The following is a 25,944-nucleotide window of genomic DNA, read 5'->3' as shown; positions in this document are numbered from 1 at the left end:
CAGGCAGCACCAGAGGAGCAGGAAAATCAACATTTCGGGCAAAAGCCCTTCATCTATGCCTGATGAAGGGCTTTTGCCCGGAAAGTTGATTTTCCTGCTTCTTGGATGCTGCCTGGCCTGCTGTGCTTTTCCAGCACCACTCTAATCTAGACCTTTGCATCTAACACCATGGGCCCTTATCTTACTCAGTAGCCTCCTGAGTGACACCTTGTCAAAGGCGTTCTAGAAGTCAAAGTAGGTAAATATCCATTAGCTCTGCTTGGACTAACCTGCTCATTACTTCCTCAAAGAATTCTAGCAGATTTGTCAGACATGACCTCCCCTTGGAAGTTGCACCACCAGTGCAGCCCCTCATGGCGGGTGACAGCAAAAGATATCGTGGCTCCAAGCTAAATTTGGACTTGGGGGAAGTGCTGACAGCACCAAGGCATTTCTTCACACATCAATGAACAGCTGAGGCTTGCTCAATGGACTATTTTTCCATTTGAAGGCAGGTACACCCATCTCTTGGCAATAATATAGCACTACCAGGTAGAGTTTCTGTGTCTGTGTGCATCCTGCATCAACTAGAGACAATGTTCCTATGATCCTTAAGAGCAATTAAAGACAGACAGAGGAACCAAAACTAACAGCTAACCAGAGGTATCCAGGAGGAAGAGATAATAATGAGAGGAATGGGATGCACTGAGCAACTGCTTCTAAGAGGACAATGGAGAACTTAGGTTGGGATGAATGTGGCAGTGGTGGGTGTTGGGTTGCAATAATTCCCAACAGATCAAGAGTCACAGAATTACAAAAGAAAACTTAGCACAGAGGGGGGACTTGCCTGAAGTGTCTGCACCAGCTCTTCAAATGAGCAATGAACCTACTGCAATTCCCCTACCTTCTGTCTGGTTCTAGTCCATTGAGTACCCGTAATTAAACATCCTTCAGGTAAAATGTACTTAACTGCACCAGTGAATTCGATAAAACACCTGGTGTGGGTTAAAGATTATCCAAGAAAGAATTCCATTAAGAAACCGATTATCTAAACCTGCAATTAAAAGTGTAAAATGAGTTTTGGGTCATTCCAAGGTCATGAAAGGTGCTTCTTAAAGAAAAAAAATTCTTCCTCTCTGCCTTTCTGATCACAATTTCTGCTTAGTACCGACAGTTAAACATTCAACATTTTTGATATGATGAAGAGTCATCCATGGCTCAGGGAACAGCACCTTGCCCATGTCAGAAGGTTGTGGATCAGGTCTCACTTGGAGGCTTCCATGTAAAATCCAGGCAAGTACTCCCAGTCCACAATTGAAGGTGAGCTGCATTGTCAGATGAGATCTTAAAACTAGGCTGTCTAAAGTAGACGTGGAAGATCCCACAGCACGATGCGAAGAGCAGCTGCCTAATAATGTCACTTTAAAAATGTCTCTTCATTGTCATATGGTCCCAGTTGACATTACTACTAAGCAAATCAGATCCAAGAATGAAACTTGACTTGTTAGATCCTAAAGTAAAAACAAAGTCCTGAGGAACTCAGCAGTTCTGGCAGCATCCATAGTACAGTAGTAGAGTTAAAGAAAAAACCTTTAAATTATATTTCACTACTTAAAAAAAATTATAAAGATTTAACTACAGACATCAGAAAAGGATTCAAGCTCACACTACCCTTTTTAATCTTAGCTATATTCTTATAAATCTCCAAACCATAGTGAACAGCTACCACTGTTTTAGTAGTGACGTTCCTTGCTCAGGTTCATACCTGCAACAAGTTCTCTGGTCAGTCACTTGATGTTTCTGGTTATTGTTTCTGGGTAGGAATTGACTTCTTTGTGTCTTTGCCAGAAGTGAGCACGTGTTGCTGCTCTGACGTAGGCAGCAACAAGATAGGTCTTTAAATAGAAAGCACTTCAACTAATGGAAAGACTTTCATTAGAACCATGTCTGACAATTGATTATAAATTAAACAAGTAGCTCCTCGATTAGTTAGCACATAGTCCAGTTATTCTGAGCTATTTTCACAATCCTATCTCTAGTCTCAACTCATGAATCATTGCTGGGCTGTGCACAGGAGCATATAAGCTCTTAGACCAGTGTCCCTTTGGTTGGTAAAACAGGCAAATGAGATCTACTAATCCAACTCATCTTGTATACCTCAAAATGGAGCTGTTGTAGCCTAGCACGTTCATTTCCAAATCAAAGCAATTTAGCATGTACTGTATCTGCTGTTTACACCAGTGGGGGAAGTTTAGTTGCAGACCAACTAGCACCAGGAGTTATGTACTAGATGAGTTTTGCCCAGCAACAAGCGGCCAGTCAGCATCATCCATATGACACAAGTGAATTTAAAAAATTACTTTTTTAAAATCTGTTTTTTTCTTCCTAATTAGAGATGAGAAAAACTCATACTTTGTATTCCTATTCATTGTCTTCCTACAACTTAACTGTAAAAAGATTCAAGTCTAATTTCAGAGTGAAGCACACAAGGGATTGCACACAAAAAGAGAATCAGTCCTATTAAAGGCAGTTTTCCTGCTCCTTGGATGCTGCCTGACCTACTGTGCTTTTCCAGCACTACTCTAATCTAGACCTGTTAAAGTCAGCCTTATCAGATCAGTGGAAGATATTTTACAGTGCCTTGGCCAGTATTGATTACTGAGCCAATATAAATGATGTAGCAATACTATGACTTTGGGAAATGTATTTTGTCCTTTTCTGGGGAGAGGTTTTGAGCCATAGGTAGCAAGCTGTCTCTTCCAAGCCAACTACTTGTGTCGTCTTGGGGGACATTTGTTTTTTTTTTAAATGTTGGAACAATAGAAGCAGCATGAATGGATGGAGCCAAGCTCCCACAGAACCAGGGTTTAGTTTAGCTTTCACTAGATGTTATGAAGTTGGAAGCAGCTATACATCTCTCTCAGCTGCAGCTAAAAGCTTGGGTTCTCTCTCTGCTGCCAGAATTGCTTGTGAGACAATCTATTTTACTGACTTTGCCTTTGCCAAGGATTTTACTGTATTAGAACAGTTGCTGGTTAGCAGTTAAATCATCATAGAACATAGAACATAGAAGGATACAGCGCAGTACAGGCCCTTCGGCCCTCGATGTTGCGCCCACCGAGTCCTACCTAACCTATACTAGCCCAATAACTTCCAAATGCCTATCCAATGCCCGCTTAAATGAACATAAAGAAGGAGAGTTCACCACTGATACGGGCAGGGCATTCCATGAACTCACAACCCGCTGTGTGAAGAATCTACCCCTAACATCTGTCCTATACCTACCACCCCTTAATTTAAAGCTATGTCCCCTAGTAACACCTAACTCCTGACTCCACCTGACTCTATTATTCTGTTAAGTTTTCCAATAGAGTTAAAGTCATACAATTTTTTTTGTTCGTATTTTAATTTTAGAATAAGAAGAAAGTATGTTTTGCTGAAAGCCAAGTAGTGTAATCAGTTGAATTACTATACATCTGGAACATAGCACCTTACACTTGCCTTGAAATAAGATGAAAGTTAGGGACTAGGTTATTGCCTTGCCACTACTGAAGGGGTTTTGGTGTGATCCATAACAATGAAAATGACAACGATGCAAGTAATTGTTGTATTTGTAGGAGTTTGTAAATGTGCAAAGTACTTGCAACATTTTTCGACATTCCTATTGTCTGTTGCACTTTATTAAGAATTAATTGCAAGCAACCATTATTGAACTAACTTCATTGATGCCTTCCTAAAATATAAGGCAGAGAAGGCAATATAGAAAAATGTCAGAGCTTTCAATGTAGTACAATTACTATTTTGGCTTATAATTCTTCTGAGAGCATATGGGGGGGGGGGTGGTAAAACAGTGGGTGTACAAATGCAAACTACTTTTCTTTCACAGTCTCAAGCTCAGCCAAAATTGACCCCAGTATCTGAGATAGTGGTGGTGGTGGTGGGCTTGAAGTGGCATTGGAAAATACAAATAAGGTCTTACTCATGATCATGGCTCAATGATCCCTACTGTGCATAAGGTTTGAGTATGGTTCCCAACAGAAATGACCCTTGGTGTGAACTTCAACTTGCAGCAGCAATTAAATGGCAAAGTCCCAACTATAACATTTACTTTCAGTGCAGAATCATAGGCATTGTTCAGTGTTTGGACTGAACTGATTAATGAGTTGGCATGATTGTGCACCATCCTATGCACAGTGAAGGAGAAAAAAAAGTATCAAAACAACTAAAAGCTTTCAAAAACAGTTAAATATCTATTTAGGCATAGACAGAAGCACAGACTGTGCTTTTCTACTTAAATACCTGCTGTTCACTAACCTCCCTCAGGCCACTTGAGAATCTTCAAAATAATTAGATCAAAACTCACTGTTTAGAACCACGGATCAATACACTTCCTGTTCATTCCTATTCTATATGCCTCCTGTAATGGAGACAACCAGACTTATTTCCACTCTCTCTCATTCTGCAGAACACAATGGACTGAACCCCTAACCATTCACTCCCATAACTGGACACATTCATGCTCATAATACACATGCTGCATGATTGTTGAAATAACATTGTAATTTTTCAATCCTGTGTCCACTTGAACTCTGAATATCCCACAGATATGTATGAGAGGAGCATTTTTAACCATGTAATACTTGGGCAAAATGCTGTTGCTTCAAATCTAACACTGGAGAGCCACAGTAGCAGTACCAATCTGTGGGTGAATTAAACATGTAAAATATTATTTTAAAAGATATATGATCTCCTCGAAAAGTATAAGATGCTAAATGCAGTTGATGACGAGCCTTGTTGTGATCTTCACTGATACATTTCAATCCCACCGGTGCAGCATTATTAAGAACCATAGCTATTTTTGTTCCAGCGTCAATCTATGGAAATAGTTCATGTATAGTTTGGGTGTTGAAGCATTTGATACAGTTTCATTTAAGGCAGAGGAGTACAGTTTATAGGAAAAAGGTGAGGGAGGCAGGAAATGGAGTGCAGAATTTTAGACTTTGTGATTAGAGTGAAATCAGGGATTCTCATTGTTTTCCTGTTTTGTCCTCCTGACAGCAAAAACAAAGGCAAAACTCATCATGCATACACACCAGGTACACTCCAAAAGATTCCCAATTTTAGTAGGCTCACCAGTGGAATACCTTCTCTCAATCTTTTTACATCACCGTCTTATTTTTCTTCTTTAAGGCATTCTTTAAAACCACCTCTTCACCAAGCTTTACCTCAGAACATTATATTAAAGGCATTGTATGAGTATAAATTGTTATTATTAGCCATTGCCTGCAAACCCACTTGATGCAGGTGTTTCAGTCCCAAAGATCCAATGAAATTCAAATCCAGCCAAATGTATTTTCTAATTAGGCAATTGTATCAGGGCAAGTCAGTTAACTTCTTTGAACCAAAAAATGAGACATAATTGGCCTGAACCTTGTTTGATGATTGACAGCAAGATCTCATCATGCATTCAGCACGTCAGTACTTAGATGGGACCCGTATCTATGTATTAAAAAGAATTACATCTGAGAAGTTTATTAATAAAACCAAATTAATCTCAACAGATCTATGAATTTAGAACCATAATCAGAGTGTGAAAACGCACTATACAGTATTTTGCATATTGCATGGTAAAGGTGGGACTGGATAGTCAAGATGCTCCAAACCATACCCAATAGGTTAAATTTTGTTAACATCGGTTGATGGAAGTGTTTGTTTACAGTTAGAACAATCTCCTCTCAGTAACTTCAATATCTAATTATTGTCAGAGAGACAGGCAGAAAGGGTTTGAACACAAGCAACTACAGATTAAATTACTAGTCTACACTTCTTTGGTTGTAAGGTTTGAGCATTAACAGATCATGTTACAGTCAGTCATACATGAGAAATTTTCAGTCTGAATTTAGCTTTCATGTGAGGGAGCTGAAAGTAAAGGGAGTCGTGAGCAGTGATGTTCTCAGAAATGCTACCACTAAATCATCCTAAATTGGTCACACATTGCTTTGTCAACGGCTTATTTTCCTGGAATTCTCTATTTAAAATCATCACAGGCATATCACCAACATCAGGATTCCAGTGGTTCAAGAATGTGGCCCAGCACCATCAACTCAAGGCAACAAGGCATGGTCAATAAAAGCAACCTTCAGAAGAACCACAAAAAGAACCCTTTATTGATTAACAAACTGTAACATAATTTTCTTTTTCGTTAATGAAAGGTGACTAACTGATTTAATTATTTCTACAGAATCAAAGTTGGTATGGCAGATGCCTGCTGTTAGGTTGGAAAAGAGCTTATGCACAAAACATCGATTCTCCTCCTCCTTGGATGCTGCCTGACCTGCTGTGCTTTTCCAGCACCACACTTTCTGACTCTGATCTCCATCATCTGCAGTCCTCAGTTTCACCTGGAAAGTGATCTGTCCAGTTTCACTTCGATAATGATTGCACATGTATACAGAAAAACCCGTCTGTATAGTTCAGTTTACAATTTAAATTTTAATTGGCTAATTTTTAAAGACTAATAGATGGAAACAACATAAATATACAAAAACATTAATCAAATCTCCAACATCAATTAGAACCCCAGCCCAGGTCTGACCTGACAGTAATCCTCCTGTTAAGTCAACTAGTGAAATAATGCATATAGGTCACTTGCTCATATGAAAAGGGTAACTGCACAAGAGATAGAATCATTCAGGATAGGAGACAACCATTCCCTATCCCAGATCTTGAGAGAGAGCTGCCAAATTGAGTTCCACTTCCCTGTTCTTTCGCCATAGCTAGGAAGTATTTGCCTTCAAGTATTTATCTGATCCCTTTTGAAAGTTGCGATTGAATCTGCTTCCACCAGCCTTTCATGCAGCACAATCCAGATCATCATTGCATGAAGCTCACCTTTCCTCTTCTGTTGTTTATTTAATTATTTGACATGTGTTCTCATAGTGGAACTAACTTAAGTTGACTGGCAAAAATAATGGTGATGCAAAGGATTTTTGTTTAAAAAGATGCAGTGAATGGTTAGGATCTTAAATGGACTGCCTAAGTGTCTGGTGGAGTCAAAGTCAATCATAGCTTTCAACACAGAATTGGAATATCTGAAAAAAAGTGCAGAGTTTTTGGCAAAAGGTAGGATGGGACTACCTGGCCCACACAGGGAACTGACATGGACAACGTGAGAAGAATGGCTCCCTTATGTGCTGTAACCATTCTACAATTCTAACAACAAACTTGATTAACAAAAGAGGAATAATTCCATTTGGCAGCAGTTGTAGTCTCATGGATCAGAGCTTTAACTGTATAGCTTACCAAAGGTATAACGTGGATTAACCATTGTCCATTACATCCCAATGTCAAAGGGATAGAGAGCCCACTTTCTGATTTCTCCCTAACGGAATAAACATCTGATAATACACTGGCAAATAAGCACAATTAATTAAGATTGTGTCCACAGCAAGAAGGGAACTGGTACATTTTTGTAAATGTAATTCCAATCTGGAATTTGTGATTAAATTTAGTGCACAATCTGTTCTCATGCAGAAAGAATAGCTTGTCTCAGTGATAGGACATGGTGGTGAATAATCTATTTTCCATTTGCTGTAGAGATTTGCAGATTTTGTCTGGGAGAGGATTGCAAAGTAGAAGGAAGGACAGTTCTGAGGAGAGAATTGAAATAGGGCACTTCAGAAGGTGTGAGATGAAGTGGGTGGATAGCCCCTCAGAAGTGAAATCTATTTAGTCATGCAGCACAGAAACAGACCCTTTAGTCCAACTCGTCCGCGCCAACCAGACATCCCAATCTGACTTAGTCCCATTTACCAGCATTTGACCCATATTCCTCTAAACACTTCTTATTCATATACCCATCCAGATGCCTTCTAAATATTGTAATTATACCAGCTTCCACCACTTCCTCTGGCAACTCATTCCTTCCCACCCTCTGCACAAAAAAGTTACCCTTCAGGTCCTTTTTAAATCTTTCCCCTCTCACCTTCAACCTAAGCTCATTAATTTTGGATCCCTCACCCTAGGAGAAAGACCCTGGCTATTCACCCAGCTATGCCCAACATGATTTTATAAACCTCTATAAGGGTCACCCATCAGTCTCTGACACTCCAGGGAAAAATGCCCAGACTATTCAACCTCTCCCTATAACTCAAACCCTCTGGTGCTGGCAACATCCTTGTAAATCTTTTCTGCACCCTCTCAAGGATGTTGCTGGCAACATCCATCTCTAAATAATTTATTTTTCTTAGTTTGTGAATGATATTATTTTGATAGTATAACAGCAAAACATTATAGATACTTTCTAATCAACCGGTTCAAGGAAGTTATTATACATCTCTAGAGCAGATGGGAACTGAACCCAGGCATCATTGCTGGCAACATCCTTCCTACAGAATGACCTGAACTGTATACAGTATTCTGAAATTGGCCTCACCAATGTCCAGTACAGCTGCAGCATGACATCTCAACTCCTATACTCAGAATTCTGACCAATTATTTGCACTGAGTTAGGAAACACTTGAACGCTATCTGAGGATTACATTTCAGAAAAAGCATATACATCTAATTTTGGAACTCTTGTTGCACAGTAGTAGTGTCCATATCTGTGGGCTCAAGTCCCACCTGCCATCCTATGAGGTTGAATAAAAATAATTTTCTTTATATGTCTAATTTTTGTACTTTTGCCTTTGGTGGCAAACATTAATTCAGACATTCTTTGGAAAGGAGGCAGCTCAGGCTTTGGTGGAAGTACGTTCTATACCCTGGTTGGAGCAATGGTGAGGTACTCAGGTGATACCTGGTCTAAAGTAAGGAGGAATGCGTGGCTTAGAACATTGAATATAGAAAAATACAGCGCAGTACAGGCCCTTTGGCCCTCGATGTTGCGCTGACCCAAGCCCACCTAACCTACACTAGCCCACCATCCTCCATATGCCTATCCAATGCCTGTTTAAATGCCCATAAAGAGAGAGTCCACCGCTGCTACTGGCAGGGCATTCCATGAACTCACGACTTGCTGAGTAAAGAATCTACCCCTAACATCTGTCCTCTACCTACCTCCCCTTAATTTAAAGCTATGCCCCCTCGTAATAGCTGACTCCATATGTGGAAAAAGGTTCTCATGTCAACCCTAAGTAAACCCCTAATCATCTTGTACACCTCTATCAAGTCACCCCTAAACCTTCTTTTCTCCAATGAAAACAGCCCTAAGTGCCTCAGCCTTTCCTCATACGATCTTCCTACCATACCAGGCAACATCCTGGTAAACCTCCTCTGCACCCATTCCAGTGCCTCCACATCCTTCCTATTGTATGGCGACCAAAACTGCACACAATACTCTAGATGCGGCTGCACCAGAGTCTTATACAACTGCAACATGACCTCAGGACTCCGGAACTCAATTCCTCTGCCAATAAGAGCCAGTACGCTATATGCCTTCTTCACAGCACTATTTACCTGGGTGGCAACTTTCAGAGATCTGTGTACATGGACACCAAGATCCCTCTGCTCATCCACACTACCAAGTATCCAACCAATAGCCCAGTACTCCATCTTCTTGTTAGTCTTACCAAAGTGAATCACTTCACACTTACCTACATTGAACTCCATTTGCCACTTTTCTGCCCAGCTGTGCAGCTTATCTATATCCCGCTGTAATCTGCCACATCCTTCCTCACTGTCAACAACTCCACCTACTTTCGTATCATCCCCAAACTTGCTCACCCAACCTTCTAGCTCCTCCTCCAGATCATTTATTAAAATGACAAACAGCAATGGTCCCAAAACAGATCCTTGCGGAACACCGCTAGTAACTGCACTCCAAGATGAACCTTTACCATCAACTACTACTCTCTGTCTTCTTCCAGCCAGCCAATTCCTAATCCAAACCTCTAACGCACCCTCAATGCCATACCTCCGTATTTTTTGCAGTAGCCTACCATGGGGAACTTTATCAAACGCCTTTCTAAAATCCATATACACTACATCTACTGCTTTACCCTCGTCCACCTCCTTAGTCACGTTCTCAAAGAATTCAATTTCAATTGAATCAATTAATTTCTGGTTGGGGCAGTTTAGAGCTGATACACTCCTAGTAATTGGTGACTCAGTAGAGGTTCAAAGATCACTCACGGCTCACTGTATTCCCAAGTTTAGAATTGTGAGACAATGTTACACCCAGTTGGCACAAACTGAAAACTTAGTCATACTTCAGTTTGCATAATTTGCTCAAATCTCGTGAAGCAGATAACAAGAAGCAGAGGATCAGTTCATCATGAACCACTCATCATAGTAAACTAAGACATTACAAGAAACAAAGAAAAAGGCATTACAGGACTTACTTGAAGCTCTGCATTTGTACAGATCCTTTCATGACCTCAGTATGTCTCGATGGTTTTACAGCCAATTATATACTTTTAAGTCAGAGCTATGATAGTAACAAACAAAATGCAGCAGCCAACCTGCAGATGATAAGATCCCACAAGCAGTGAACGAACAGATTGTCTGTTTTATATCACTTGTTGAATGATAAATATTGGCTAGGATATCAGGGAGAATTCCCCTGGTCATCTTTGAAATGATGTTATGGATTCTTTTACATCCTGTAGAGAAGGCAGATGGGTCCATTTGCATCAGTAAAATCACATACCTAATATTACAATACTCCCTCACTAGTATTGCACATTGTCAGCCTGGATTTTGCTCAAGCATCTCCAGAAGCAGTGAACAATGCATAACATTCTGACTCAGCTGAGTGTTCCATACTCTGACACACAGTTGTCGCCCTAAGTTAACAGATGCACAAAGTAGAACTCTGCAAGTACAGAGACAACAAATTGACATGGGCAAGTGGTGAGCATCAGTTAAACAAGTGAGGGAATTTCAGCAGGATGATGGATGCCTTCCACCTGATTGTAGCTATTGACAGCTCCTGGGCTGGCCTCCCTCTCCCAGGGAACGAGGTGATTGATGTCGACACATTCTTGTAATTCCAAGATGATACAATCCATTTCTGTTAGCAAAAGCATTTCACATTCTTTCATGCAGAGATAAGACAGGAGCAACGGGTTGAGCTGCACTTATAAAATACCTATGAGGCATTCTACTGAAGCCCCACTACCCACACTTAAAATATTTTAAGATACTACTCAAAAACAGTCCTCCCCAATGTTGTTCCTAATACTTATTCCTCATTCCAAAATCATATATACAATCACATACTTATTGATTGTTAGTGAGATCTGGTTTTGAACAAATTGACTACCCCATTTCCTACTTACCAACAAGAACTACACAACAGAAGAAGAGTGTAAAGCATGTTGCAAATTCAAGTCTTTCCTTTTTTAAACCGTCAAACATAAGTCTCAAGACTTTTTTTTGTAATTAGACAAATTCTGACACCAAGATAAAAGAGACATTGGGACAGGTATCCAGAAAGTTGATCGAAGTTGTAACATTGAGTAGTCACAAAGATTTTGACTAGCTTGGATTCCCTCCAGTGTGGAGACAGGTCCAACAAGTCCACACCGACCCTCCAAAGAGTAACCCACCCAGACCCATTCCCCTACATTTACCTCTGACTAATACACCTAACACTATGGGCAATTTAGCATGGCCAGTTCACCTAACCTGCACATCTTTGGACTGTGGGAGGAAACCGGAGCACCCGGAGGAAGCCCACGCAGACATGGGGAGAATGTGCAAACTCCACCTAGAGGGTCCCCAAGGCTGGAATTGAACTCAGATCCCTGGTGCTGTGAGGCAGCAGTACTAACTACTGAGCCACCGTGCCACCGTTTCATAACAGATTTCCAGAGTTAAGAGCCTGAAGGTAATGGTGGAGCAAAAGGACTTAAATATCTTTCAGACCACCAGGCACCTGTTAAAAAAAAACGTTCACTGCCACTGAAGTATTTGTTTGAAGTGTTCCAATGTAGAAAATAATTCAGAGCTATAGGAAGACAATTCTCAGGTCATTGAACATTATATAGATTGGGAGGGTGCAACAGAAGTAGTATTTAAACAGGAGAATGAGAATTTTGAAATTACTTTTTTGTTAGCCCAGGAACCAGTCTTTGCAGGTCACAGAGTACAAATGTGCCGAATAAACTGGATTTAGGAGGAAGTTAGAATATATTCCCTTCTGGAAGAACAATTTCTGAATCTCTAGAAACCAACTAAATGTAGGAGTTAATGCAACTTTACCTTTAGCATTCGGATCTCTCTCAAAGCAATCTTCCTTATCAAAGGATCGTCTTCCGACTCCACAAACTTCTTGATGGCCACAATCTGACCTGTGTCCTTGTTCCTGCACCTGAACACTACCCCATAGGAGCCTTCCCCGATTTTACCCAGCTTCTCATATTTCTCCATCTCGCTGGCAGAGTCCCAGCTTCACAAACGTCAAAGTCTCCAAAGCAAAAACTATAAATTTGCTTTTTGTGCTTCTGATTTTCAGTTGAAAATATGTTTTTAATTCAAAGATCAATCAGATTTTTAAAAATGTTTATCGGGCGCTACTTCACCGACTTCCAGTTATCACAGTTCCTCTCTGTTGCGATTTCTCTCTTGTTGATCTGCCTTTCTCTTTCCTCGATTGCTGTATATCCATTCTCCTTTTCTTACTCTCCCGGTTTCTCACCTTCCTCTCTTGCCATCTTTTTCTCTCTTTGCAACTATCCTCTCTCTGCGTCTTTTATTCTATTGCTGTCTCTCCCTTTAAAGGCAGGTTTTAACGATCTCTCGCTTGGCGGATCCCCCCCTTCGTTTGTTTACCCTCACTCCACTACCCTGCCCCTCCAACCTGCTCTAACTCCAAACCTGTCAATCCGCCTTTCCCAACCCAGTCAAGTGCGTCCTGCAAACAGTCCGAGCCCCGCCTTCGTTGATCACTATTGGAGGCTGTGGGCACGTGCGACTAACTGTGGGCGTTGATAGGTCTCTTCAGTTGGTTACATTTTACATGCAAATTTCAGGGAGAAGTAAATGATCTTTGGACAAAGGAGGGAGCATTGAATCAAAAAAAACACAAAGAGCGGAGAACAAGATTTACCTGGTGACAGTGGGCGGGAGGAATAGGATCTACCTGGAGAGAGGGAACAGAGAAGTCAGAATTGATCTGGCGACAAAACAGGGAGTAGGATTTATCTGAGACTGAGGCACAAGGAAAGGAATTGAACTGAAGTTAACTGTTAGAATTACTCAAAATGCAGCTAAGGGGGAGGAAAAGCTCACTCGTTGGAGTTGTTTGGGCAAAGTGGTGTTATGGAAATACCAAAACAGACAGGATTCACTCGGGAAGGCACTATGCACATAGGGAGGCTTCATCGAAAAAAAAGTGAAGGTGAAGGTGAAGGAGAAAGTGAGGACTGCAGATCAGAGCTGAAAATGTGTTGCTGGAAAAGCGCAGCAGGTCAGGCAGCATCCAAAGAGTAGGAGAATCGACGTTTCGGGCATGAGCTCTTCTTCAGGAATGAGGATAGTGTGAAGGTGAAGACCGCAGGTGCTGGGGGTCAGAGTCCAGAGTGTGGTGCTGGAAAAGCACAGGTCAGGTAGCTTCCGAGGGGCAGGAGAATCGATGTTATGGGCAGGAGCCCTTCATCAAGAATCGGACATGTCGAAGGAGTGCACAAACCTCCAAACAACTCACTTTCCCCACCCATCAAGCAGTAACGTTTGGGGAGTCTGCAGATGGCAAATTGGATTTAGTTGCCGTCTCTGAATTAATCTAATTGGGGTGGAAGAATGCTATTCTTGTTTCTGAGGGATGCCTAAGAAGAACTGCAGGAGACAGCAAGGTCTGCGGATGCTAGAGATTAGAGTCCAGAGTATGTTGCTGGAAAAGCACAGCAGGTCAGGCAGCATCGGAGGGGCAGGAAAAACGTCGATTTTCCTGCTCCTCGGATGTTGCCTGACCTGCTGTGCTTTTCCAGCAACACACTAAAAAAGAATTATAGTCAACCCATTCAGGGTCTCTGTTTTTGACATGACAGAGAGGCAGCTTACTGTTGAGTGACTTGTTCCCCTGAAGAATCCTACCCCTACCAGACATCCAGCTGGAGGCTGTTTTTAAGTATTTGGCCCTGTGAACATATGAAGGGAAAACAGTCTGTTGATAAATGTTATGAACTGGATGAAATAACTGATTTGTACATTGCCCACAAACACTGACAGATTCCGTTTAATAGCCTTGTTAACACAACGAGTGTGATATTTCCCAAAATGTATCTCTTTCAGTAAGATAATCTGAATGCAGCACAGGTTCACCTACGTTGACTGACACCACTGCCAACTGAAGTTCAAATGGCCAGAGGCTGATCAAGAAAGTATTGGAATAATCTAATCTGAAGGGTATAAAGGCAAGGATGAGATTTTCAGTAGCAGATGAGGGAAGGTGGAGATAGAGGTAAATGTAAGTAGACTTGGAAATAGAGAAGATGTGAACAAGTGTAGATAGTGGTCAAGTAGGGTGCTGAGTTTGCAAACAACTTGCTTTAACCTAATTGTTCAAAATTAACAGGGAGGGGAACAGAATTGTTGATTGTGGTGTTTTTTGGACATGCCTTTCTGATTGGCATACCCTCATGTGTTAAGTATATCCATTTAATAGATTTCAATCACAGCCTGGCAAACTGACTAAACTCTAGATTGAAGTCACTGCACCAAAGAAGATGTACTATATCACATCAAATAAATTTATTTATTTATAGAAATATCAATGAATTCATTTCTCAATTCTACTTTAGAATATTCATCATTCAAGCTTTACATGGTATTGAATTAGAAGATGTTGCTATAATACAAGGGCACATTCAAACTGTAATGTAGATTCAGCAGTCAAGGACAAACCTTTAACCCACACCCAACATAGTAAGCAGAGTGGTCAGAAATATTAAATATCTTCTCTTTTAAGCCTTGTCCTGCTGCTAAAAATCCTGTTTTGCCCATGAGATTGGCGTCATTGACGGGCTGTGGCCCCATCTGAGTGCACGGCTCCCATCTTGCACAACGGGTTCTCTGGCACTTGCATAGTGTAGAGATTGCTGTGGGAGGTGGGGTCATCGGTCAGCCTGGTTTCAAAGATCACCAGTCTGCAGCTTTAAACAAAAATACAACATATCATCAATGTCACAACATTATTTTCCCTTGAGAGACCATCCTAATGGTTAAAACTGACTGTGATGTTTGCCACTGAATTGAAATATTTGTTTGAGTCCAGACTTCACCAACATTTGACACTTGCCTCGCATCATTTGTAGCAAGTTTATGATACATCCATAGCATTAGGCATCCACCTATACGTTGCCTAAGTGATTGTTCTTCATGTGCTAACATGAACAGAGGGTTCTAACAAACTACTGGACCATCAACAAACCTGATTGGTTATCTGGAAATTCAATGCTTCTCCATTCACTCACCACAATGCATTGAATTTTAATTGCCCTCCCCTTCCCTATTTATTCCCATTGTACAGAATCCCAATGTACAGAATTCTAAATGGACCAAACCTTTACCCATTAATTGCATTGTACAGAAACCCAAAATAAGCCAAATCTTATCTCACTTAGTCCCCATGTACAGAATCCCAACTGATCAAAATACTTCCCATTACCTTCCATTCTATATAATCCTATTGGATCAAGAGACTTGCCATTCATTTCCATAGTATTCAATTCCTAAACCAAATTTAGTTCTCTGGTTGCAGTTTTAGTGATCTGTGACACAGATTTAGCACTCTCAACCTTTGCCAACTGCCACAGGTATACAGCAGTTTATTAAACAATCTTATGGCTTTGTTTGTTTTTATTGAGATGGGCTGAAGGGCTGTTGTATCGAGAATTACAGAAAGACAAGCTGCATAATGTCAAGGTTTCCCAAAGGTCATGTAGCAAAGCAATAGGACTCAGTGCAGAACATGACTACTTTTGAAGATTCTTACCTGTCAGCTCCCAAAAAACGATAAAGTCGACTGTGTTCTGATTTCTCCTCAAAAATCTGTAAATAAATAGCAATATTGTTTTGAGTCATTTTTCTGATTATTTAAAAACAAAGAACAACACAACAAAGGAACAGGCCCTTTGGCCCTCCAAACCTGTGCTGATACATTTTGCCCTACCATACTAAAACTGTCTTCACTTACAGGATCCATATCCTTCTATTCCCTTCCTATTCATGTATTTGTCCAGGTGCTTCTTGAATGCTGCAAGTGTGTTTGCCTCCATCACCTCCTCCGGGAGCGCATTCCAAGCATTCACTACCCATTGTGTGAAAAACTTGCCTCACACATCTCTTAAGCTTGCCATCCCGCACCGTGAACCTGTGTCCCCTAGTAATTGACCCCTCCAACCTGTGAAAAAGCCTCATACTTTCCACTCTATCCATGCCATTCACAATCTTATAAACTTTTATCAGGTTGCCCCTCAATCTCCTGCATTCCAGTGAAAGCAAACCAGTCTATCCAATCTTACTTCATAGCTAAAATTCCCCATACCAAGCAATCTCCTGTTAAACAGTCTCTGTACCCTCTTCAAAACATCCATATCCTTCTGGAAGTGTGGTGACCAGAATTGTACACAATATTCCAAGTGTGGCCTAACTAAAGTCACATAAAGCTAAAGCATAACTTGCCTATCCTTATACTCTATGCCCCTTCCAATGAAGACAAGAATGCCATAAGCCGTTTTTACCTTTTTTACCTGCACTGCCACCTTCAGGTGATCTGTGGACCTGCATACCCAGATCCCCCTGCATATCAGTACGCCTAAGGGTTCTGCCATTCACCATATAATTTCCACCTGTACTTGAACTTCCGAAATGCATCACCTCACCTTTGTCTGGATTAAACTCTGTTTTTCTGCCCATGCCTCAACTGATCTATAACCTGCTACATCATCTGACAATCCTCATTAACTCCACCAATCTTTGTATTGTCCATGAACATACTAATTAGCCCAGCCACATTTTCCTCTAAATCATTGAGTAGACCACAAACAGCAGAAGTACTAGCACTGAATGCTGTGGAATACCACTCATCACAACTGTCCATTCTGAAAAGCATCCTTCCACCGCTACCCTCTGTCTCCTACAACCGAGCCAATTCTGTATCCATCTTGTTAGCTCACCTCTGCTACTTTGTGGCTTCACCTTTTGTACCTATTTTTGAAGCACTGAATAATATTACCAAATAACAAGTAATACCATTAATTAATAGTACTCTTAGATTATCAACTCCATTCATTTCTTTTCACCTGATCCTCTCTCCTAATCTATATGCTCCCAGTTCTTCTCTCCACCAAACCATCCCCTTACATCTCTTTCTACCCAATTGTCTCCCTAGCTTATTTCTGACTCATGCTCCGCCCATCCTTTTGCTATCCAAGTCTCATCCTATCCATTCAATTTGCCTTTCCCCATATATCCTCTTTCCCTCCACCCACCTTCTTTGCATTCACTCTGCTCCCTTTCCAGTTCACATCTTCAATCCTTTCTTTCCCCTTCCCCACTGAACTCCTCTTCCCTATTCACAGCCTCTCCCACTGTTGCTGAAACTTCTCGCCACACCACTTTCCATTGTCCCAAACAACTGACTCCTCTCTTCTGCTGTGACAGTTTGTTACGACTGAACAATCTGTGTTCAGGTTGAATCTGGACATGATTTTATGTCAGTGAATAAAATAGTGATTACAGATGGTGACATTCATGTCCTAGTTGTGTTTCTTCCTGTGAGTGCTCATGCTCACTGGACTTAGAATCATATAATTTTGAGTGAAAACTGGATGAAACCTTGTTACTTCAATAACCAATACCCACAAATGACAAAGCTGTCGAACCAGGCGTTCATTGTTGCTGAGCAAGAAGCTCTCACACAAACTTAGAACTGTAAGAACAGTAAAATGAACAAGCAATTCAGTCTGTCTGGCCCTGAGAATATACATAGCACTTAGTGTAAATGGTAAAGTGGAGGTTTATCCACTATCCTGCCTCCTCCTATGGAGCTGGATTTCCATTGGAACTGAAGGTGGATGTTCAGCCTTTTCAGCCTGTTCCACTATTCAACTACAGCATGGCTGATTTGCACTTCAATTACTATGCTTGATTCTACATCTCATTACCCTGCCTCAAACAATCTATTAATTTCAGTTTTGATCTTTAAATTCTTCTTTAACCTCAGCAGCACTTTTGGGGAGGGAATTTGGATTTCATCAATATTCTGCAAGAAGAATTGCTTTTTGATATCATTGTGAATGACCAAGGTCTAAACCTAAGGTTCTACCCCTTTGTTTTGGATTCACCCATACAGGAAATAGTTTCTCTCAGTCTATTTTCTGAAATTCATTGATTATCTTTAAACACTGTAGCCTTTTCACCATTAATCTCCTTTCATCAAGAGAATTCCAAGGGTCCTCTTGTGGTGCAGTGATAGTGTCTCTACCCCTAGACCGAGACTCCAGTTCAAGTTCCTGCTCTAATTGGTAACTTCTCTGAACGAGTTGATAAGGCAAACATTGCCAAGAGAATTCCAGCCTACAGTAAATCAACACGTGTTTATAATTTCAACCTTTAAGCCCAAGTCAGACTTCCCCTTTCACAAGGCTTTCTTCAATTACTGCAGTAAGTTTTTCTTCAAATCTGTATCTGGAAGTTCCTTCCATATCCTAATCTCTTTAAGTGAAGAAGCACTTTCTAACATCAGTCCTAAGAATTACCTTGTCTAGATTGAGCTCCTGTTCCAAATTCTACTTCCTCAGTTTCATGTAAATATATGGTGGGTTAATTATTTCTTTCACAACTACACAAAGATTGCAAAGGATATTGTCAGTTAAAGTAAGTGGGATTAGATTACTTTCAGCGTGGAAACAGGTCCTTCAGCCCAACACTAACCGTCTGAAGAGTTACCACCCAGACCCACTTCCCCTCTGACTAATGCACCTAACACTATGGGCAATTTAGCAGGGCCAGTTCACCTGATCTGCACAGCTTTGGACTATGATGGAAACCCACGCAGACATGGGGAGAATGTGCAAACTCCACCTAGACAGTTGCCTGAGGCTAGAATCGAACCTGGGACCCCAGTGCTGCCAGGCAGCTGTGCGAACCACTGAGTCACTGAGGATTGTGGTAGATGGAGTAAAGTGGGGAAATGGGAAATTATCCACATTGATCAGGAAAATGAAGAAAAAGACAATATTTTTCAAAGGTGAAAAATGATTACATTTTGTTGTTCGAATGGATTTGGATGGTGCACATAAACTTTTGAAATTTAATATGCTGCTACAGCAAGCAATTGGTAACATAAATAGAATATTGGCTTGGAGGTAAGTTTGGCACCCAACGAGAGGATGCAGGAGCTGGAAGACGACATGGACCAGTTCTGGAGGTTGAGTTTTAAAGGCTGGTATTACAATGCATCTCTTGCCTTACAGAATAGGGCAAGCAGGTGAGCACAGGTCCAGCAGTTCACACAGATACCCAAATGCTCCTTCAAGTACCCCAGCTGCTCTCCTCAAGTGATGGAAACGTTGCGTCTCTTCATGAGCATTTCATTTGACTAAAAACAGAAAATGCTGGAAATATGCAGTAGATGCGGCAGCATCTGTGCAGAGAAAAGCCATGCAAATGTTTCAAGTCCAGTATGATTCTTCTGCAGTTCCAAGTTTTGAGTTCTATTATATACAGTTTTGGTTTTCTTCCCCAAGGAAGGATATATTGTTTTAAGAGGAGTATGCTGAGGCTTTAATACATTGATTCATTGAATAAAATGTGCAGTACTATGAGGAGAGATTGATTGGATGGGCCTAGTGACATTTTGAAGAATGAGATGTACAAAATTCTTAAATGTCTTGGTAAACTAAATGCTGAGAGACTATTTATCCTGGCTGAGATAGAGCTATGGGTCACAGAATAAGGAGTTAGCCATTTTGGACTGAGTTGAGGAAAATGCTAGTTCACGTTTGGAATTCTTTATTTTTGGGAGCTGTGGATACTCAGTCACTGAGCATATTCAAGACGGAGATTATTTGATTTATACTTACAAAGAAATATAGGGATAAGGAGGAAGAGTAAAGTAAATTAAGAAGTTCAGCCATCAACCTATTGAATGCTAAAGCAGGCTTATGATCTACCCCAGCTCGTTATGTCATGTTTATTGTAAACTTAGCTCGCTCTTTAAATTGGTTTTGACAGCTTTTTCAAAGTACTTGCACAGGCATGATGGTCTCCATTTGTGCTCTATGCTTCTAAAGTCACCTCTCAGAAACTTCCTTTGCAGATTCCAACACTGACAATCAGTTTCCGTTAAAAGAGAAAGGAAAACAGTCACTTATGATCAGCATGTTACTTAGTAATTGAAACAAAACCCCGCTCACCTCACAGGACCTGAAACTCTTCCGCTGCATCCCATGTTTCCAAAATCCCAGGACGCTGTCGGAGAAGCAGACTGGATGAGGGAAAAGAAAGCACTTTCAGATTATCCGTGGTACTACACAGTGAGCTTCATAAACTTTACAACACAGACAGGTCCTTCAGGCTGGCATGTTGATGTTTATGGTCCACATGAATTGCCTCTCATATCTGTCTATTCCTTTCTCTTTTATGTATTTACCTAGTTTCTCCTCAATTGTATCTATGCTATTCACCTCAGTTATTTCCTGTAGGAGCAAGTCAGCGCAATGGAGACAATATAAGCAAAATGTGGCTGGGAAAATGTTTTAGTATTAGTAAATGTCACAGTTAAAGGATACATAGATTATGTATAAAACTATGTAATTTATAAATAGTACATTTAAACACATCCATTCTGATTTTACATTTAATTATTTCTGGAAGTTCCAATATCATTGCTTGCTATGGAAATTGTCTTCTTAAATATGTCCCTCACCAAAGATGGCATTACAGAATCTCCACTAGCAGGAGGGTCCGATTAGACGGACCCATTTACATAATGGGGTAAAATAATTTATAATGGAAAATTTTCAGGAAAGTAAACACAGCTGCTAAGACTTTTAACATATGCCTGAATGGAATGTTGCCTCTAATCTGCAAATGTGCATGCCTGTGCAACAATAATGAAAGTATTATGCAGGCCACTCAATCGTGTCCACTTTAAGACAATGTGCCCTGTGTAATTACACGTACAAAGTGAAGGTACTGTGCACAGAAGTAAATAGACCATGCACAATGAAGTTGGAGGGATCATCGCGTCTGAGTATTAAGAGGGACAGCATATGGAAGAAGCTTTACCCAGTATCTAACCCATGTACTTGGTATCCAAGATAGAAAATGCTCCACTTTCGAGCACTTGCATCCCCCAAAACTAGCCCCGAAAAGCACAAACTTATAAAGGCTCAAGTAGTCAAGTTTCAAATAACTTATAATTCCTTACCGACTGATTCCACTGGAACATCAAACGTCACCTCTGGGACCAGCTCCTTATTCAACTTGAGGTATCCTTGAATATTTACAATTTTTATATTTTCTGTTGAAAGAAAATAAGCTTCTTAAATTAGTCGAGAAGGCCCAAATCTTCCTCAGTGAAATTCTGGTATCTGAATGTAAGGGTGGAAAGGTTGGAGTGGGTACATCTAGCTGCTTGATTATTCCATCTGTCCTGGGGTCAGCCTCATTGCTATACTCCAAGGCTATCTCAGGTTCTACAGCCTCTGGCAGCCTGAGGTAGAGTTTGACCAGATTAGCAGAGACAGACATGGGAGGAGGCCTGTGAAGGGAAAATGTATGATCCTATGGTGGCCGATACTGACGAGGGAAGAGAAATTTAACATTTAAAACATGAAATATCTCCTGTCAGCTTTCTAGGTGTCACTAAGATGCTGCAGTTACTAAGGCCCACAGTTGCTATGGTGATAATAAAAAAAAGTGACGTGATGTCACTCTATCATTGCCCACTTTAAACATGTCCACCCATATTTGGTTCGCACTTTTACCGGCTGCTTTCATTTCTGGTGCAAAGTTCCAGCAGAAACGGCAATAGCTTATGGTAAAGCCACCCCTCCTTGCCCTCATCACCATCGGATTTCCTGCATGTCACCAGGTGCTATTTAAACAGTTCAATCTTTAGCAGAGTGATTTGTTTGTTAAATTCTTCCCTCACTGTAAAATTCTCTTAGTGGGTCAGCAGAGAGATTGACTCTCTCCCTGGCAGGCTCTCTCCAAGGGGGCTGTGAAGAGTCTCCCTCTGAGGGAATGGGCAGTTGCACTGCAGGTGGCCTTTGTGGGCTCACCCTCCAAGGGATTGCTAGAAGCACCAAATAAACCACAATGGCTAGACATGCCAAATGCCCAGGTGTAAAGTTGGCTGATTAATTGCCCATTTTCTATCTATCCCCTGTGGAATTAAAATTGGCTGTTGCTATATATAGAGAAATAATTATAATATCAATATTTACATCCAGTTGGTATATCTATTCTAGTGAGCTGCTGATACTGCTGCTCCTTTGGAGCTGGCTATCCCCCTATTTCCTGTTCTTGGTGAAATATTTATCCATTTTGGTAACCACAGACAACCCTCAACCTGAAATTGGGTGAGCGCGGGGTGTTTGTACTTACGGCCAATGCACACAAGTACCATGTCTTCGTCCAGTTGACTCACGTGAACAAACTCCTCCTGCAGAGCTGCTGCAGTAAGAAAACTTAGCGTTACTTCAACTGATTTACACCGAAGAAACATTCAAAAAGCAAAAGAATTGTCTCTTCAATCTCTGCCCTCACCTTACCATCGTTCCCCATAAATCTGACTTATTTTAAAAAGATTTGTTTTGAAATTCACAGAATGTGGGCATCACTAGTTAGACTAGCATTTATTGCCCATCTATAAATGCCCTTGACAAAGTTATGGTGAGTTGCCTTCTAGAACCACTGCTATTTACATAGTGTTTGTGCATTCACAGTGCTGCTAGGGCTAAATTTCAAGATTTTGATTGTATGACAGTGAAGGAATGATGATGTATCTCCAGGTCAGCATGGTGTGTGACTTGGAGGAGAGCTTGCAGTTGCTGGAGTTTGCATACTTATCCATCTAGCTATAGATGTGGATTTGGAAAAAGTAAAAACGATGCTGTCACAGTTCACAGTCGAAACAGGTGAAAGGACTAGTACCAGGTTGGCAGACCATGGGCTGGATTTTTAATGCCTGCAGTTTAATCTGGCACAGAGCCTGGTGGGCTTTCAAGGTTTCATTAGAATGAAACCTGTCCAAGATCTGAAACAAGCATGTGCTCTGCCAAATTAATACAGAGAAGGTGAAGACAAGTATTTGCCCTGATCTTTCTTTGCTATTTAAATGCTGGCTTTGGTTACCCAGTTTAAATTAAAGACTTTCACACCTCCACTGGAGGTGCAGTTAGCTGAACAACAGCCAAAACCATGATGTTCAAAGTCACCAAGCCTTTTCTGTCCTTGAAGTCAGTGAATAATTATAATATGATGGGAAATTTATTCTTGGAGTGTACGAACACTGACAAGGCAATATTTGGTGTCAACTTCTAGCTGTTCTGAGCCAAAAGAGAACCACATACCAAGATGGTGGACTTAGGGTCACAATGGGTTCAGCCTATGGTGGGGTTGTTCTGGCTTCCTGCGTGTATTCTGCAATCGTGTCAATGTCTGGGTGACCCTGAAGGCAGCATCTACCAGTACAATAAAGACCTTCAAGACTAGTGGGAATCGCAAGGACTGGAGTGTGAAATGCACACTTGGACCAACACTATTATGTATTTTTATTAGTTTTCTTAATTCTTTTCTCTTAATTTTATTTGTTGCAGCTTTAAAAAAAAATTTTTTCTCAGAAATAAATTTACCACCTTGGACATTTTAGCAGAACTTCGTGACACTATCAAGTACGATCCAATGACACTGAATAGGAGAGAACATAGAAACCACAGCAAACACACATGGTGTCACACACAGTTATTATCTGTATTAGCTAAACCAGAGACAACTAATTTTATTGAATGCAATTCATGCAGTGGATTTTCAACTAATGACCTTCAGATTGCCAGGATCAGAACAAGTAGGCTACTACATTTAGCTTTTTCTGTCCCTGAAGACAGTGAATAATTATAATATGATGGGAAATTTATTCTTCGAGTGTCTTTTGATACACTAGGTGCAATATATTTATCAGAAACGGCCATATCCACAGGCTGTGGACTTTGATCTCTACTGATGGAGTTTGACTTTCTTTCTCAGCACCTGTAACAGTAACTCACCTGTTCCCAGATCTGTGAACCAGGATGAGGAAGAATTGAGATTTATCGTCTGGAATTCTACAACCTTGTTGGAGGAATGTTTTGTGCTGACCCCAACACAAACCATTGGATACTCCTGACCTGGAATCACTAGCGTTTCCAAAATTCGAAGTGGATTAGGCAGTGGAAAGTCAAAGTGCTGGAACATAAAAGGGGATAATGTCAAAGACAGCTAAAGGAACGATCCAATATCAGCAACTGAATTTTGAGTGATGTTGGTTCAGAGGTAAACATTGACCAGAATATCAGAGAAAATGTCACTATTTTTCTTCGGGTCTTTTACATCCAGCTGGAAGGATAACAACAGCTTATCATCCAATCTAAAAGATGGCATCTCTGACAATGCATCATTCCCTCAGTACTGCACTGAAGTCTCAGCCTACATTTAATGCTGAATCCTCTTGAACGGGACTTGAACCACCTTTTGGCTCAGCAACGAGAGTCACAGCTAGTATCTTACTTAGAACTCAAGAGCTATTTTCCAATTCCAGGGGAGCTTCCCACATACAAGATACTTGATCCTCATCTACTAAATGACATATTTCAAAGAAGAGGGGAAAAAGGAATAAGTTGTTGAAAGGTTCTTTTATGCTTGAGCCAGAAAGAGTAGGGGATTATGACTCAAGTCTTCACTTTTTAAATAGTCTGCAATACCCTTGCTGCCCAGACACTGGGCAAAGCCTGGAGACAGGAATCCCTTTCCACTTCACAAACACAATGATGCAGAATCAGGAATGTGACATAAGTCTGCATCATTAATTGGACATGGGTGGTACCATGGATCAGACCTCTTTCCTTATACCTCCCAGCTTAGAGGTTCAACTTAGTCCAGATAAATGAGACAAGATGACACTATGGGAAATGATTCTGGCCTGTGTCATCCCACTTCTTTGAAGGCCAAAACTACTGCCAGCCATCCTGAAATCAGTCACCTGACTTCGATATTTAGGAACAGGAGAAACCATTCAGTTCCTCAAGCCTGTTCCACTAATCAATGAAATCAAGGCCGATGGTCCGATGAACCCTGGTGACTTGCTGGGGAAACTACACGGTCATATAGCTTGTATCCAAACAAGGGAAAGTGATGCTCTGAGGTATAGACTAAAGCACATAGAGGACCAGTCTCTCACTATTTAAAAGTATCTGTGGACCTAAAATCTCAGTCAGTACCATTGTACAGTTTGGTTAAGAACTCACACACCTCCCCAGTCAAACTAAACATTCAGGATAACATTTGCATGTAGTGTAGGTCATTCACCCCCTTCAGTCAGTTCAACCATTCAATTAGATTGTGGCTGCCTTCTTCCTTAACGTTGCTTAACATCCCTTGATACCATTTTATTGCCATGTAGAACATTTGCCCTCATTTTTATTTGCCATTTCCTACCTGATTAGTTAATTTAGTTTAGGTTAATTTACTAAATTTAGTGACCCAGCAAAGATCAGTGTTGAAAACTCCAATTGGTTCCATAGCATTAACAACCTTTTAGGGAACTAAGTTCCAGATCATCAATTGTATCAAATATGCCTCCTGATGTTACTCTCAAACAGCCTTGTTCTAATTTAAGGTAATGATCCTTGTTCTGAATTCTCACATCAGACAAGTCTGCAAATCTCTGAATACGAACTAAATGAAGACCTCTGGATCTGTCCTACAGGGAATCAGCCGATAATTGTGTTTTCAGCTCAACTGCAAAACAGTGAC

The 25,944-nt window shown here is 40.8% G+C and overlaps 2 protein-coding genes across 5 annotated transcripts in view; both read right to left on the bottom strand.

Moving 5' to 3' along the window:
* Positions 1 to 12,769, bottom strand: part of LOC132836794 (cyclin-dependent kinase-like 1) — a 61,496-nt gene extending 48,727 nt beyond the window's left edge. The window contains exon 1 of the mRNA XM_060856264.1: positions 12,184 to 12,769. Coding sequence (XP_060712247.1) covers positions 12,184 to 12,351 — 168 coding nt within the window. The 5' untranslated portion in view covers positions 12,352 to 12,769. The remainder of the gene's footprint in view (positions 1 to 12,183) is intronic.
* Positions 12,770 to 14,710: 1,941 nt separating this feature from the next.
* Positions 14,711 to 25,944, bottom strand: part of LOC132836552 (mitogen-activated protein kinase kinase kinase kinase 5-like) — a 122,272-nt gene continuing 111,038 nt past the window's right edge. For 3 of the 4 annotated variants that reach the window (XM_060855893.1, XM_060855896.1, XM_060855895.1), the window contains 6 exons: positions 24,201 to 24,378; positions 22,540 to 22,608; positions 21,359 to 21,451; positions 20,343 to 20,413; positions 15,917 to 15,972; positions 14,711 to 15,074 (listed from right to left, as the gene is read on the bottom strand). In XM_060855893.1, coding sequence (XP_060711876.1) covers positions 14,936 to 15,074; positions 15,917 to 15,972; positions 20,343 to 20,413; positions 21,359 to 21,451; positions 22,540 to 22,608; positions 24,201 to 24,378 — 606 coding nt within the window. In that variant the 3' untranslated portion in view covers positions 14,711 to 14,935. The remainder of the gene's footprint in view (positions 15,075 to 15,916; positions 15,973 to 20,342; positions 20,414 to 21,358; positions 21,452 to 22,539; positions 22,609 to 24,200; positions 24,379 to 25,944) is intronic. The other variant, XM_060855894.1, reaches the window with a different exon arrangement.

This window comes from Hemiscyllium ocellatum, chromosome 47, assembly GCF_020745735.1.
Source record: "Hemiscyllium ocellatum isolate sHemOce1 chromosome 47, sHemOce1.pat.X.cur, whole genome shotgun sequence".
Lineage (NCBI taxonomy): Eukaryota > Metazoa > Chordata > Chondrichthyes > Orectolobiformes > Hemiscylliidae > Hemiscyllium > Hemiscyllium ocellatum.
The sequence above is the reverse complement of the archived record's forward strand: the minus strand, read 5'-3'. Positions and strand labels throughout refer to the sequence as shown.